General features: G+C 38.0%; 1 protein-coding gene across 7 annotated transcripts in view; it reads right to left on the bottom strand.

The window, feature by feature from the left end:
• LOC149419974 (uncharacterized) overlaps nucleotides 1–10,438 on the bottom strand; it is a 47,422-nt gene extending 36,984 nt beyond the window's left edge. For 6 of the 7 annotated variants that reach the window (XM_089637402.1, XM_089637408.1, XM_089637407.1 and 3 more), the window contains exons 1-4: nucleotides 10,313–10,420; nucleotides 9,203–9,263; nucleotides 8,719–8,805; nucleotides 966–1,159 (exon numbers count right to left, since the gene is read on the bottom strand). In XM_089637402.1, the coding sequence (XP_089493528.1) occupies nucleotides 966–1,159; nucleotides 8,719–8,802 (278 nt within the window). In that variant the 5' untranslated portion in view covers nucleotides 8,803–8,805; nucleotides 9,203–9,263; nucleotides 10,313–10,420. Of the gene's footprint in view, nucleotides 1–965; nucleotides 1,160–8,718; nucleotides 8,806–9,202; nucleotides 9,264–10,119 lie in introns of all 7 variants that reach the window. The other variant, XM_089637403.1, reaches the window with a different exon arrangement.
• Nucleotides 10,439–17,689: the final 7,251 nt, after the last annotated feature.

Here is a 17,689-nt window from a genome sequence, read left to right as displayed (position 1 = left end):
AATACCTTTTAAATTTTTTTTCCTAAAGTTTAAGTTTGGGAAATTAATTTTTGCCCAACATTTTTATTTCCACAGCTTTAGACATTTTCCCTTTGGTAAATGTAAAATAAATATATACATTAATAATAATACTTGTATTTTTATAAATGGAGGTACCTAAACACATAATTTTTTTAAATATTTTAGAAAGCAATCACTTTGTGGTTTGTCATCTCTAAATAGTATAAAACAAAATCACTATCCACAGTCTGTTTATGAGCTTAGTTCTTCTAAACTATGCAACGGAGTTTGATAGGGTTTTCACTGTCATTTAGAGAATTTCTTCCGGAAGGTTTATATATATAATACATGGATATTATATTTATTGAAAGTAGAGAAACAAACGGGTACACGTCAGCTAGTATTTAATAAAAGTAAAAACCGATGTTTTATGTAAAATCACAAGTTTTATATTAATTTATTTATGGGAAATTTATTTACTGGTAAATAAATTAATTTAACTCGTGGTTTTACACGAAATAAGTGGTATTATTTTTACATCTTTTTTTTTTGGTTCAACTAATGATTGAATCTTGCCCCCCAGGAACTGGAGGCAACCTCACTAACAACTGAGACAAATCCCAATTTGGTAAGACAGGCATTTATTTAGTATATCAACTGCTGTAATGTCATCTAATTTCAGAGAAACGTGTGTATGTCAGTGTGTGTATGCGTGATTGCCACCAATAGAATGCATTGTTATCGACAACGAGTCTTTCTGTCGAGTTTCAGCTCGATCGGATGTCGGGAAAAGGGTTAATTTCCACTTGCAAAATCCCACTTTATTCATAAGTTAACTCAAGAACACAAAAATTAAATTTATGTAGATTTATTTTAAAAAAAGGTTTTATTGTATATAGATTCGCGAGATTAGATCTAAACGTCTCAAAGGTGTCTGTTCTGTGTCCAATAATCAAGATAAGTACCTTATTTGCTGCTGATTATGTTGTGGCAATTGCTGTAACTGCGCCATGGGCAGGGTGGTGGCGGAAGCGGGAGAAGGCACGGGGGCGCCGGTCTGGCCCTGTTGGCCCCCCTGCCCCTGCTGGCCCCCCTGGCCCTGGCCCCCAGGCTGACCCCCGCCCCCCGACTGCTGCTGCTGGGACATGCCTCCAACCAACTGGAAATATAAAAAATATATTTAAAAACCTTTTTTAAAGTGAATATTGCAACAAGAATCCCAACTGTACGGAGCCAGTGGGACAATGGCATTCCCAAATGGGGTATGTTTTGGGGTTGAAAGTCGTGGGGAAGGGAAGGAGATGGAAGAAACTAGATAATAAGATACTTCACTTTGTTTAACCAGGAGAGTGGGGAGAGAGGATGAACAGCAACACAACTCTGTCTTGACACACGCTCCTTGCTTCATTCACACTCATACATACTCTTCTATTATTCTGACACTCGACATGACCCGACTCAAGTATTTGAATGTGACATGTCTTCCTCAGGCTACGTCCCCGTATTCTTCTACCTTTCACTTTCACATTATTATTCTTCTGGCACTCCTTTCACCAGTCATCCGCTCTACATGTCCAAACCATCTGAGCATCCGTACCTTAATCTTGCTCATTGCGATTACGTCAGCCTTGCATTATCTCCAGATAAGTCACAGTTAAAGCATGTTATTCGACCGTAGATAAAATATATTATTTTAGAAAAAGGTCACATAGATTATTGTTAGAAATAGATTTGTATCACCAAGCGATTACTTCCTCTCAATGAAGACATGGTGATTAAGTAAAGTTACAGCAAAGGCTGCGCGGTTAAAGAATAAAAAATATTAATTTGCCAAGCCCTTATTCTATCTAAATCATGCATGTAAGATATTAGTTAAAGTGTTCGGTTAATCCGGTGTATTTTATTCAAACCTCTTGCCACAGGGTAAACATTTGGAAAATCAATGTGAATTATACTGTGGAATACACTTGCAAACGATTCAAACGGGTACTGCACAATGGTCACTGGTCAAACAATGAAAATATAGCAAGTGAAAAGTCTAAATTCTAAACAAACAGGTCATTGCTTCAGTCTGACAAAAGTGCACAGTGTGATAATTAATCAGCATTATTATTATTCAACAAGGTAAGAATCGAAATTCCGTATAAAAATTTCTTCAACAAATTCCTCGTATTATAATAATGAGAGCATTGTACAGTGCATTTGTGCAACCTATTGGTTATTACTGCTGATTCAGTCATGCTCAGCAGGGATAGGCAGAGAGGGTGGAACACACGTAGCACACACCTCTTATCCTGTCCTGGCACACACTCTTATCATTAACGTTTCGAAATTTGGACAAAAACCTTCTCATACAATGGTACTAAATTCTAAAACAAAATCCCACTCTCATTTCAAATCACAACACTATAACATTTAAATCTCAAATAAAAAGCTGGATACAAAATATAGGGAGATCAGAAATAGAAAACATACTGACATCAAATATTTATTTATTTTATTTATTTATTTAACGCCCAGAGGGCTTTTACATGGTTGGTAGTATAATTTTAATTTGACAAATACTTTGAAACATAAAAAATAAGAATAAAATTACATTTGATAAAAGCTATGCAACAAGTCATACAAACACAAGAAACAAAAACAGAAAATTACAGCTATTTGTTGGTTTACATGATGTGTTTAGGAGTATTGTTGAAATAAATGTTTTAAATGATCCACAAAACTTGCCAAGTTGGTATTGAATATGTCAACATCACCCAAGTAATGATTTCCCATGGTGTGAAGTCGTTGTATCGGAGAGTGGGCAATGTAGTTACGCTTATGTGTGCTGCTGTAGAATATTGTATTTTGTCGTGTTGTTACTGTGGGTGTATGTATGTTTATAAGTTGCAGGAGTTCACAACAGTCGAATTTAGAGTTAAGTAGTTTGAATAAGAATGTTAAATCGTTTATTTTACGTCTATCTTCTAATGTATGTATTTTTAGAGTATTTAATAAGAAATTGTATTTTAAGTCTTCGGCAGGGATATTTAATTTAAAATTTATAAAACGTAGAAATTTTTTTTGTATTCGCTCAATGTTGTTAATGTGAATTTTATAAGATGGAGACCAAACTACTGAGTTATATTCAATTAGACTTCTTACTAGAGATACATAAATATAGACTGAAACAGAAACCACTCGACCGCCATAAAAAAAATATATATGATTATAATTCTTTCAGCAACTTCATATAATTATATTAATATGGAAATGAAATCCTCAGCATGGGAGATCCCATTAAGAATATCATAATGTCTAGTTATAACAAAAAAAGGAAGAAATAAAACATTTATGATTATTATTATATACTAGCAGACCCCGAAAGGCTTCGCTATTGCTAAAGTCTTTCTCGGGCGTCTCCGACTTCTCCCATCATTCACTTACGTATACCACAATGTTAATGTTAAAAAACTACATTACATCGACTTTAATTCGACTCTGAATCTATTTACTTCGTATCTTTGTTCTATTAACCACTCAGAACATTAGAACGTCAAAAGACGTAAATATGATAATAGCGGTCAAGACATTAGAACGTCTTTTCACGTAAACGCGCGAGATTTTACAAAAATCGATTTATTTCCATCACTAGTATACGGATTGCCATGATTTAAAAAACAGAGTATCGATAATGAATAACGCTACGCGTCTGTATTCAAGAATATCTATGGAACGTAGAGGTTCATTATCTAAGCCGATTGGATCTGTCATCTTGTTTGTTCATAATTTATTGCGTTTCTAAATAATTTATTAAAAATATTTTAGTTTGGACGGTTAATATTTTGAGGTGACTAATAGTTTTTAATTATATTTCTTCAATATATAAAGTGTTATTTCTTTATGATACTCAGAAAAAGGTACATTTTTCACGGCTTTCAAATAATGGTCAGCGATTTTTACATATTTTTGACGTTTTCATAAAATGTATATTTAGAAACGCAAATATTTACGTATTACAACACAATGCGATAGTGGATTTCATAATCTTTCCAAAACATTGTTTAGAATGAGGCTACGTTTCCCAAAACGTGAGTTATGAAGCTTTTAGCAAAACTCGTAAATAACACAAAAATTATCACGTTTTGACAGTTCTCAAAGGAACACACAGTAAATAAAAGTCTTTGTCTGAGAGGTTAACTCTCCTTGCACTAATTTTCAGCGATATCGGTGAAGAACTTTGGGAGATTTTAAACAAACGAACATTTACATTTTTATTTATATAGATAGATTGCCATGTCTTTTTAATATGCCACTGAATCCTTCCATAAGGTAGCTGTGTATATTCATGCTTGACGGTTTGGCTCGATCCAACATGTTGACTTGGAAGCATGCTCGTCGTTGCGTGCATATGCTTAAGCAGTTCCACACAAGACGCTCGGTCAAATAGTAAATTTCTGTCCAAAATCGAGCGAGAACTACGGCCCTTGAATCTTTTTCGCATTGAGCGGTTTGCTCAATATCCAACAAAAAAGCATAGAGCGAAATGGTACACGTTGAGACATGTTCGAATGAGCGTTAAACCATCGAGCAAGAACCAGCATGGGTACTTAGCTTTAGACTTGCACAGCTTACATATTATTGACACTACATTATTTATCGCATTCCTTCTATCACATAAAAATCATCTATTATTGTGACTATTCACATGACCAGCTTCTAGTATTAGAATCACTTGATCACAACGTGTCTTTCCGGGATATCCCTGACCCCTTCTCTTTCAATGGAGTTACAGACAATATACATAATATATTCTTCTCCTTTGTTTGTCGCATTTTTAACTTATTCATTATACTGACATCATTCTCTAATTTGCTTTAGATCACCGATTCATTTTATTCTTGTGAATAGACAGTTTTACTATCTTGATCAGAGGTCTTATTTCCACTGCATTCGGTCTCCTTAAATGACGGTACAAAACATCTAGACTTGTCATTGTCTCACAAAATTAAGATAAAATGTGGTAAGTAAGAAACACTCTTTTGTTTCCAGTAAATTCTTAATTCAAACATTGTTCATGTATAAAGGTGCCTGTAAACGATCAAATTTGTTTGTCAAATTTAACGTTTGCTCGTCACGTGTTTGATGAGCAAGGCCGCAAACGTTCAAATGAAGTTTGTCAAATATTAGTTCATTTATTTACAGCTTTCGCCGGGAATTGTCTTTTGACGTTTATTGTATCCGGTCTGAAGTGGGGTGAATAGCGAAATATTTTGTGTTATTAAAAATGACGGATGCGGACAAAGCATTTCTTGCTTTGACATTAGCTCTGTGTCTTAAAAAGAAAAAAAAGAAGGTGTTGGTCTAGAGAATGGCTAAAATTAAGAGCTAAATATACCAATATATATTTTTTTCACGTCTTCTTCCGTAATATTGGCGCGAAATACTTTTAATAAATCCGTTATTGTTTTTATTCCTATGTTTCTTTTATTCTTGTCCATATAGTCCCTGCATTTTACTTTCCACAGTTGCGGCAGATCGCGATATATGGATATAAAATGTAATAAAAAGTCTCTTTCACTTATAACATTCGATGACGCAGCACTCTCCATAGTGATGGCAACACGAAACTGACGTTTGTTTGATAAACACCCCCGCAAACGTTCAAACATGTTGTCAAATATCGTTCAAACTTTCCGTCAATCAGAATTTCTGACAAACACGTAGTTTGTTTGACAAGCACATCAAACAAGGCCGCAGACGTTCAAATAATTTGACAAACACGTAAATTTGACAAACAAATTTGATCGTTTACAGGCACCTTAACAAAGATAGATATTCAAAAAATATAAATAGAATTAGGAATATATTAGGAATTATAAAATTAGGATATTGATAAGAATTTCATATTCAAAAGTTAGGTCGAATACCACCTCAAGGCTGACTAGAGTTATAAGCCTGGGCGCCTGACAGATTTCGAGGTGTCAAATAATCATGTCAGTGCCGTGCCATAACAGAGCAACGATAGTTTTCAAATGGCAGTGATTGTTATTAATACTTGTTGTTACTGCTGATTTGTATGTTGTTTTACCGCAAGCGTATAAATATTGATTAGATTATTTTAAAAAGTGAAGTTTAGTTGGTGACAGCATTAACTTCATAATTTGGCTGATGCGTGTCCAGATCTCTACTCTAGTCGGCTTTGCATTTCTCTATGGTGCATATAATCTTTGGGTGGGAAACAACTTTATTATTTATAATAATCGAAAAAAATAGGTAATTTGCATGTTTTTACAAATGAAATGTTATTCCTTGGCTTATACTAATGTTTGCCGAGTAATTAAAAAAACTTTTTCATCACACACAGGGTTTTTTTGGCACATTTTTAAGGCAATTTACTTGCAGCACACAACCTTACGCGACGCCTGATAGTTTAGTGCTAAAACTACAAAATCAAAAGCACTAAAATTGACACACTTTTTGCTTGCCATTTAGAAGATTCTATGAGTCTATATATATTGTAACATTGTAACATCCTCTGTCCACCATATTCCAAATCAATGGGATGGTGGTGAGGGAAGGGGAGGTGGAGGGGGTATGTTTTTGTGAACACTGCACAAGCGTCCCAACTGCTCCCAAACGTCTGGAGCCAGTGAGACTATGGCATCACCAATTGGCAAGGAATGCCATTGACGCCAGCTTGCTGAAAGGCTAATTTGCTCCTTGCAGACCAACAAAATGAATGAACGAATTAGTAACGAGTGAATCCGCATTTCAAAGACCTTCGGAATCAGATTCATTGGATTCATTCCGGCCAGAACGCCACTCTTCTAGTTTTGCTATTCAAATTATGAAGGTAGGTACCCACAAAATTAAAAGTAAGTACTGGCAGACAGAGGCGGATCCAGGGGTCCAGAAGTGGAAGATCAATCGAAAAAATTTATATAAATTGTTAATACATATTGCTAATGCGTAATGAATATTATAAAAACGCCAATGTATGTAATTAATTTGCCGGTACCCACCTATTCTGAAGCCGGTAATACAATATTGTTTAATATAAGATTATTTATTTACACATATAGCTAATTATTTTTTTCCTATTAAAAGTTTTAATTTGTTTTAACTCCAAACTCAGTCCATTGTTTATCAATAGACTTAAGTAAACAATGAAAGTCGTATATACGTTCATTTCACTGCACCCGAAAATGCACTGATAACTTTTGTTTTTAACCTCTTTATTTTTCTCTCTCGTAACATAAACTAATTGTCACTTTATTTGAATACATTTGTCATGATTCAATAAATTGTTTGCGATTTCTTTCGATATGATATCCACAGAATTTGATATTTTAAATTATTCCATGCAAATTATATCAACAATGGATAAACAATTTCGCAAACTAATATTAAAGTTCAAGATGGCTATCATTTATAACACAAAAAACCTACGACTGACATTTTTTCACATCTCACTCTAATACCTTAATAATCTTAGGTCGTAGATATCTCTATTTCACCGCGGTCATGTCTGAAAATTCCTTTTTTTATGATACTAAGCATACGTCAGACATGATAGTGTTTATCTCCTTTGTCTATATGGCAAAGAGAAAGAAAGAAGATAGCTTGTGGACAAAACTTGATGTGACCCTACAGTAGCTTCTCATTTGGACGCTAGATGGCACAGGAACTCGCTATTACCATACGAATATGCACGAATATTAAAAATAAATTAATAATCCGATAGTTTGTTAAATCCTTTTTTTATATTAATACTATTGCAGCGTATTTTGCAAGGTCATTGACCAAAAGACCTCCGTAAACGAGCCGCCACTGCTGCCAGCTCCTATATATGAAATTAATAAATATTAACAGTGGGGATTGAAGGAAATTATTATTGCATGGATTTTATATAAAACTTGCGCAGACCCGATAAAAATCACAGAAATGTGTTCCACTATTATGACGCAAGTAGCAGTGAGCGGGGAATGAATTCGGTAGTTTCCAGTCATTCGACATTAGAGATTGAATTAAACTAATTGGAGATAAAAAGTGGAACCAATTTTTTCACTTCGTATTTCATCTAAATATAACGCGTCAATGGGGATAGTGTGAATTCTTAACAAATCAGTTCAATTTTGAAAATGCAACTAAAATAATTTTCTGTTAAAAATATCACTATAGGCTATGATATTACAAACATATAGACAAGTTATTGTCTTACAAAATGTGGCAAGTAACAAACACACATACTTTGTAAGTAAATTCTAAATTCAAACATTCATACATGTAACATGTATGACAAAGATAAACATTCAAATTTGTTACAAATTAAATGTTATTTCTTGGCTTTTACTAGTATTTGCTGTGTAATGGAAACGCTTTCTCATTATACATGAGGGCATTTTGGCATGCATTTACACAATTTGGTTAGGGATAGCACACAATCACAGGCGACGCATGACAGTTTAATACTAAATCGAAAGTACAGCAATTACGGTATCTTTCGCTTGGCACTTTGAGATATGTACAACGTGTCTACATTATGTTATGTAATGTCATTGATTATAGGTTGGTACTTTATCGCTTGTCTGAATTCACCAAACAAACATTGTCAATTTTGAAAATTAAGACACAACTTAAAGCAAAAGTTCTAAAGTTCATTGAACTGGAATTAAAGACAGAGACACAGAACCGAAATTAGTATTTTTAATAGTATTAAAAATAAAGGATTACCTGATGTGGCTGTCCCATGGAGTTAGGAACGGAGACAACCATGGTCTGATGCTGCTGTCCCGCCTGCACATCTTGGGACGCCATTTCCTGATAAGAAGAATACATTGTAAGGGATATTCCCAGCTACAGATACAGCTTCTGGGATTTTACTGCAATATTTGAATGGTCTCAGTTAAAAATCAATTGTCAGTTCATTTCAGCTTTTGATTGAATTCTATTTAAATGACTTAGGGGTGGTATTTCAGTATACTCAGGAATGTTAGTTGGATTGGGTTGTCAAGAAACCTACCAGATAGCACCTTGACGAACGTAAATATCTCTCAAGTCGAGCAAAAGCTAATGAAATACTGACCCTTAGTTTCGTAAAAAATTGGGCAATTCTATTTTAAAGTGCTTGTACATTCGTGAATTAAAAGTTAAGCTAGTGAGGTAATAGATGTGGTGAAAGGGGAGATAATCCTAATGAGATGGAAGCCATATTCACCAGTAAGCCTATACGGCTGTTCCAAGAGAAGTTTTACTTCAAGCAGCAAATAAATTTCAACCTGCAAAAAAGAAAAAAGGCAAATTCTTGAAATCAAAAAGATAAAAAAAAACAAGTAGGTACTAAAATACAAGTAAGTACTAAACTATTAAATATTATTATTTAGGTTTTTTTCTGTGCAACACTTCAAGATTATTGATTTATGCACCAACATAAAATGTACTCATTATTGAAAGTCGTAATAAAATGATTACAATATCTTTTTGTGACATGTACTTGATATAATATTCTATTGATGAAGTTAACAAATAATAATAATAACCACCAAAATCAAATTTCAATCAAACGATAAAGGCCAAAATATAAAGATATTTTTTATCGTTTTACAGAAATAAGTACTATCAATCAATATTCACTTTTTGATTTCATTTTCGGAAAAAAACTTTAATGTATTTGGTATCGTAAATATTAATAGAATCTTATCTTAAATGTTATGAACCTATATTTGTTATTGATTAATGGAATATTATAGAAATCTCCGATATAAATGAATTTGAATAAAAATACACAATGGTCCCGTTTCCCGATCCCGAACATCGGGCATGCGTTCGTGAATGCAAACACAGCATCCAGGATAATGCTCAATGTGCATTCCTGACAGATCTTTTATCACCAAAGATCAATAATTTGCACTAGTTTTGTTTATTTATTTACAACCGCGCAAACACAACTGGTATTTAAGGCGTTGAAACTATGGAAGTGAGATTTTGGGGCCGTGAAATTAGCGTAAATGTTGATCGACAGCGCCATGCAAGATTTCTGAAGTCAGATTTGCAGCTGTGCAATCACGGTAAAAACACCACAAACTTTTCTAAATCAAATGTTTATCGCCGGAATATCACAAATAAAGTACTCACGTTATTAGAATCCCTTAAATTTTATTAAAGAAATCAAAACCGAAGTTAGCACGGCGCCCGAATCGGCAGAGACGGGGATTTCGAAACATCTTTTTCGTAAGTTTATCCTCGGTGAAAACGAAAATAAATGTATTGCACACAATAGGCGAACTACGGAGAACGTTTAAAACACAAAACTTTTAAGAAAAATCACCTGAATTTTCCAATAATCGAAAATAAAAGAAAACGTCAACTGGGAATTGTAAATAAACTCCCCTGTCCTTTTAGCATCTCTAAAGCCTTGTCTACAGCGTCCACCAGCCAATCAAATGGCTACTGGCTTGACACAAGCACACCGCTACCATGGGCATTATCGAACAGGCTCGTCATATGGAAAATATGGAATAGGGTGAACTGAGGACAAACGGTACAGTGTGGTACATCATCTTAAGCGTATTCTAAATAATTTCACGCATTGTTTATCTGTAAATAATAAATTTAACGTTTTGGTTTTAAATTGAGGAAAATATTTTTTAAATTTTATTTTTGCTCTGCACTACTAGTTCTGTGAGCAGTAGAGCTACAAGTCGCGCCCAAAAACGTGTATTTTCTTCTGCTTAATAAATAATTACCAAAATTTCCTCTAAAAGCATAAGAGTTTTAAGTTTGTACTTAAATACCTGCCTAATTAATTATAAATTATTAAATTTTACGCTTCATTTTTTCATTTCAAATAAGGAATAAGGAACTCTAGAGAGTTATATGGTTAATTATAGTATATTATAGTTATCATGTCTTAAAAACATATTCATATAGATCAATAAATGCTGATTCGGAATATATATGTTATAATATATATATTATTACACGTAGAGTTTATAAATAGTCATTTAACAACCAATTGGATGTATTTTTACACTTTGGTTCAATGTAATAACATTAGTGACGAGATTCTAACATTTTACCAAGTGTTCTTCAATGTTAAAAGCGGGTAATCTTCTCCCACACAAAATACAGCGCCGGTTAAAAAAACCAAGGCTTTTAAAAATTATTTTTAAAATTTTCTTCAAGCCGGTAGGTACCATAATATCGATTACTGCGATTTGACAGCTCGTAGAAGAAACCACAATCGTGCGATAAAACCATAAATTAACCACTGGTGAAAGAGCAGGGGGGTATAACTCTATGGCTAACGTGTGACGTATATTTTCCACAAACCAGTGCGCACTTCAAGCATGTTTATAGGCCGCTGTCATTGGCCGATTTTAGGCTAGTGAATGGGATTGGCTCCGAATGAGAATTATATTGTCTATGGTTACGCCTTTTTTATAGTTTCTATCCTAGTCGATGGTGAGTATGTCGTGTAGTGACGTATATTTTTCAGGACAGACTTTTATCTATGGCAAACTTTAGGACCCATGGGCTCAGTACGAAAAACCCGAAGATAGATAAGATATGAGTGGTTCATTTATGTGAAAGAGTGTCGAGTTATCTATCAGGGGGGTATAACTCCGAGACCAAAGTAGTTCAGTAAAAAAGACACGGAAATCTCTATGGCTATGTGACGTACATTTTGCAAAAACCAATGAGAAACTCAGAATGACTATGAAAAAACTATTGAAAGATAAGTGAAATATCTATGGTTTGAATTATTTTGTTACTTTTTTTAAATGAAATTCGACAAATTGACGGAGATAGATTATTTTATGTGAAACCGTTTGAAACAGTTTGTATGTTGAATTATCCTTCAGCAAAACTTTGAAGGCGTTTTTCTCGATACTTATTTTACTCGTTTTTCAACCATCCGATTTACATGCACCATTTACCTTTAGCTACCATCGGCTAGGGGCCTCTTTACCCTAGGGGCCCCTAGCCGATGCGTAACCCCAAGGCAGTGGCTTACACTGCCTAATGTATAATATGGCCCTGCCAGGGCCGGATTAAATATGTCGGGGCCCCTAGGCAATGCACGTCTCAAGGTCACTTTACCCCAGGGGCCCCTACCCGATGCGGGCCCCCTAGGCAGTTACCTACACTGCCTTACGCATAATACGGCCCTGGCCATAGTGACTGCCTTACGCATAATACGGCCCTGGCCATAGTGACTGGATTTTCAAACAGTTTAAGACTTGGTGCATGCAAATCGGATGTTTTTTTGCGGATCAATTCGTATATTATTTTCCTCGTCCATATCCATATTTAAATTTCGCTTGCAAGATTTTAAATAAATGAACAAACACTTAGGACGGGTTGTTTCGGAGAATTTGAACAATTCATCAAATTTCAACGTTCATTTACGGGTTCTGTGAAAGTCCTATTCAAATTCTGTTATTATATCTTTATAGGCTAGTTGCTTGACAGAACTGAAATAAAAACAGAACTTAAAAATATCTTTCACAGAACTTGAAAATTAACTTTGAAATTTGAAGAATTGTTCAAGTTCTCCGAAACAACCCGTCCTTATACATACAAATGTGGACTGAATAAAAAGTTTGTAAAATTACATCAACTTCTTAAACTAGGGGGGGGGGCTCGTTCAACTTTGCCGCCCCGGGCCTCTGACGGACTTAGTCCGCCACTGGTGATAGGTCAGACTTTATACACAACCCGATATTGACGACATATGCACTGGGTTTGTGCATCGCATTTTGCAATTGATTGCAAAAGGTCGAATGGTGCATTGAGAAAGCACGAATTGCCGACAGTTAATCTTCCCGTCATCGGACAATACGTGGATTTTCCTCGACCTCGGTGTGTAGAAAGCAAGACTCATGATTATAACAATAATACAGGTACGAATCTCTCTTTGTTTGTTCCTAATGTATTGTATAACATAAACAGGGTGCGGCAGAGAGGACGGACGTTTTTGAGATGGGTAGTACTCTCCCCCTCCGTCTACGAGAGAGGTGTGGGGGGGAGGGGGTGCCGCTTGACTCGTTAGTTCCTAACATTGTTTTACCAGTTGTCGTCATGGAGCCGTGGACAGTGGAGCACCGCGTTTTCACAGATGATTGTTTCGTCCGAAATAATGAGTCAGTCACCGTCGTACAGCGTGAGTTTCGTCGCCACTTCAACATTCATCGGAATCACAGACATATGAATATATAGACTAGAAATTAAAGATGAGGGGTAAAATCAACTGTTGAAGAACGAAGGGGGTAAAGCTGACTGTGATTCGTCAATAAATCAATCTGACAGTGTATAGGCATCTCGCATTATAATATCACCATTAAGTTCTTAAAAGTAAAATCTGCTTTTGAATGAATAGACATTTTTACATGGGAGCGCAAATTACTCGCCACGTTATGAACAAATTTGCGAAGTCCAAATTCGGCAAAATAAATTTCTTCTATTTTCAGAGTCGAATATTTCGTTTACATATTTAGTTAAGACACTTTTATAAATGTTCATAATTTACTTCCCAGCAACCAACCAGCTTTGTGTTTCGCGTCCAGACGTATCTCGATGTGATAGTATATGTTTCTACAGCTGATCCATATTATACGATGTGAATATGCTTAAAAATAAATAAATAAAGTAAAATAATGCTTATATATGGAATGTAATACGACAATTGGGTTTATTCTCTTTTTCACATCTATTTTTACAAGTTTTCATACCACAAGCCACCATTGTGCCGTGTTATTTCGTAAAATAAACCGATGATGCCTCGACCATAGTTCGCACAAGAATGATGACGTCACGTTTTCTAAATTCACTTGAGGCCATACGCGAGCCCAGCCGGCTCCAATGGAACCGGTATGGGGAGTGGGGAATAATACGCTTTTAATCACTCAGGGCAGGTCTACTAATATTCATATGTCTATGATCGGAATAGAGCTGTTCCCTCTCGAAACACCATCCTTCGTTGGGTTGAATCACTTCGCAGGCGTGGTGAACTGATCAACAGAAGACCAAGAAGAGCTCCGCGAACAGTTCGAACTCCTGAAGATGTTGAACGCGTTCGACAAGCCTTTCTTCGCAGTCCGACTCGATCTGCCCGGAAACACGCTGCTGCACTATGCCTCAGTGATCGTTCGGTAAATCGAATTTTGTATATGGATCTCCGCTTTTACCCCTATAAATTGGCCATTGTGTAACAGTTAAAGCCCGGAGATTACGCACAACGAATGAACTTTGCACGTGAGATGGAAGCACTGACGATCAAAATGAGAACCTCATTTTGTTCATGAGTGACGAAGCCCACTTTCACCTAAACAACATGGTTAACAATCAGAATTTACGTTATTGGGCTAATTAAATTAAATCCGCAACAGTTACACGAAAGACCGCTGCACAGCCCAAAAGTAACGGTTTGGTGCGCTGTATCGCAAACTTGCATCATTGGCCTTTACTTCTTAGAAGACGGTAATGGTCGTGCTGTTACCGTGAACTCAGAGCGATACGTCGAAATGATCACCAACTTCTTTTTCCCTGAATTACGACGGCGATGTGTTCCAATCCGACGTGTGTGGTTCCAGCAGGATGGGGTGACCGTCCACACAGCCAGAGCATCAATGGACGTTATTCGCCCTCTCTTCCCTGGTCACCTTATTTCCAGGTTTGGCGATGTTCATTGGCCTCCTCAGTCCCCAGATTTATCCATATGCGATTTTTTCTTATGGGGACACCTCAAGACTAGAGTATACCCCGAACTCTGGATGAATTGAAGGACGCGATTCGCGTGGAAGTCGCCCAAGTTGAGAGAGCGATGTTGGAGAAAGTCTACGCGAACTTCTGTAGCATCAAGAAGAATCCAGATTAATTCATTTATAATAAGCAGCTTGACGCTACTTAGGTACGTACTTGCAGCCGAAATCAAAACAAAGCAACCTACCTACAATACGTCGCAGTCGGTCTGGCACACTATGACAACTCCCCAGAAGGTTCGAGTCTACCGCCTGTGCATAATTGCCGCGCTGTCGAAACTTCGCGAAAGGCCCAGACTGTGCGAGTGCCTAGGATTTAGTTGCAATTTATCTACCTACTGTTGCCTTCGGCCGTGTAGTATAAATAAGCCCGACGCAGCGAGTCAGTCAGTCAGTCAACAATCTGCCACCAATGATTTACTAACCTCATGAGTGACGATCGGGGCGTCCCGCGCCCCTCGCGAAGGAGAATACACCCCGCTTCGCCCGTATAATCATGGACTCCATCGGGACAACATCTTAGCGTCTCGGCCACGTCCCTGGGCAGCGCTACACGGATTTCAGCGCCCTGGTTCCAGCGTCTCTGACCAGCGCTTAATCCACGCATCATGAACACCACAAGGACACGCAGCATCCTCACTGGTCTACGCAGCTCCCGCTCAACCGCCTACAAGGTCCGCCGCACCTTCGGCCTTCCCGTCAGCACTGGAGTATTGATTCCCCAGATCGCCAGTGCCTGACAGTCATCGAGTCCCGGTCACCAGCGCCCGGCGTCGACTCACTGACCCGCGTTTGACCAGCACATCACCGCTGCGTCCGGAGAATACCACATCTGTCCTACGTCAACTCTCGTTACGGCTACTCTGACTCAATAAACACTGTGACCTTCACGACACCGCCTTTTATTTCGTGCCTCCCTTGATCCCCAAAGTGGTGACCCCGACGTGATGCTGCAGCCCGACGTGATCCTGCAGCCCGACGTGATCTGCAGCCTGACGTAATTCTGCAGCCCGACGTGATAGTGTTTCCCCGACTCACCGGTAACCCCGTCTCAAAATGGGTGATCAGTTAAGGCACCACGAAGCATCATGCACCAGACCATCTCCGCACAAGCGCGGATAATAGTGCCACCATGGTTATCTGAGTGTGTCTTCAACCTGTGTTGTGAACGTGTTTATTAAAAAAAAAAAAAATTTTGAAGGTTGCTGGGAAGGGGGTGTTGTGGCGTCGAGAAGAATCCAGATTAACTAATTAATAATAAACCGCTCGACCTACTTAGTACCTACTCCCAAGTTACGTACCTGCAGCAGAAATAAGTAAACAAAACGAAGCAACCTACCGGCGACAATACTATCGCGCAGTCAGTCATCAATCTGCCGCCAGTGGATAAATCTCACGAGTGATAATTCGCGCCCCTTTGCGCGAAGGACAATTTACCCGGCTTCGCCCGTACAATCATGGACTCCATCGGGACATCATCTTAGCGCTTTGGCCCAGATCGCCGTCCCTGGCCAGCGCTACCACAGATTACAACGCCCTGGTTCCCCAAACTTCCAAGAACGCCTCCAGCACTGCATCAACGATTTCGGCCACCACATGCCTGATGTGATTTTCCACACTTTACTGTCTCAAATGATATTTCCTCGCAAACCTGATTCCATCAATAAATTTTTTTTTGAGTAAAAATTAATTATTTTATGATTTTTTTAAAACCGTCCGTCCTCTCTGCCGCACCCTGTATTAATTTAACCTCAGAATTGAATCTATTTTCGTTTTTAGACCGTACCTTTTTTTATTTTTTTTATATTAACTCCACACAGGAGGCCCTGAAGAAAATAATTTCCCTAAGGGCCTATTTCATCTTTGGGGATGCTGTGTGGAGGGTCTTTTTGTGGAGAGGAAGGAGTGAACATGGGTCTTGAAGAGACCCAAGTTGTAGGAGGGAGGAAACACAGAGGCCGGCAGTTCGTTCCACAGCCGAGCTGTTGAACTTAAGAACGAATCGTTGAAGCGACCCGTTCTCATGTGACAAATGTCAACCGTGTACAAATGTTAAGCGCGCGTTACCGATAGAACAAGGACAGCATACCTACCTGACGCCTGTGCTCTAAAGATTGCAGTCCGTTTGTTAAGATTGGGGAATCTATCAAACGGACCGCCCGTTTCTGCACAGAGTCAAGGGTTTTTTTCATGTATTTTGGGGCTCCGGACCAGAGATGGCTGCCAAATTCGACAGTAGGGCGCACTTGCTTTGTACAGGGTCAGCAGTTGTATACTATTAAAGTATCTGCGGGCCCTGTACAGTACTCCCAGCTTCTGAGAGGCCAACTTTACTCTGGCTTTGATGGAGCCCCCGTACCTGAGCTGGTCACTTATAGTTACACCAAGCATATCAATGGAAGGCCTGTTTGGAAGATTGCTTCCGTTGAAGGAGACTAGATTATCATTTGGATCCCTTTTAGACGTCATCAGACAGGATTGGGTCTTTGAAACATTAAATTCGACGAGATTATTTTTACCCCAGGAGGAAATACTCTCGAGATAACCGTTCATTCTCTGCTTCAAAGCCCTCCGAGCCGTTGGAGTTTGTGTGCCCTTTGGGGGCCTGTCAAACAAAAAACTATCATGAACTGTACTGTCATCCGCGTAACAATTCATTTTCATTTTCATTTTCAATTCATTTTCAATTTGGTAGGCGGGAATGGGTACCGCCGCCCTGGGAACCATTTATTGGATGACCAACACCTCTGCCACAGGTCACCCCAAGTGGTTCGCTACGTTTGGTGACTTAGCAGGGGTGCCCGGGTTCATGGGTTAAGGTTTGCCCAGGTCTTGGTGGCGGGTGCGTCGGCCCACCTTCTGCGTGGCGGGCCGGTTGGGAGATGCTGGTTGAGGGAGACCCTTTACAACCGGTTACCGCTGTCCGGGCCGCTCGATAGTAC

The sequence above is a fragment of the Hesperophylax consimilis genome, chromosome 11 (genome assembly GCF_061612785.1).
Source record: "Hesperophylax consimilis isolate HC1 chromosome 11, BYU_Hcon_1.0, whole genome shotgun sequence".
NCBI lineage: Eukaryota > Metazoa > Arthropoda > Insecta > Trichoptera > Limnephilidae > Hesperophylax > Hesperophylax consimilis.
The sequence above is the reverse complement of the archived record's forward strand: the minus strand, read 5'-3'. Positions and strand labels throughout refer to the sequence as shown.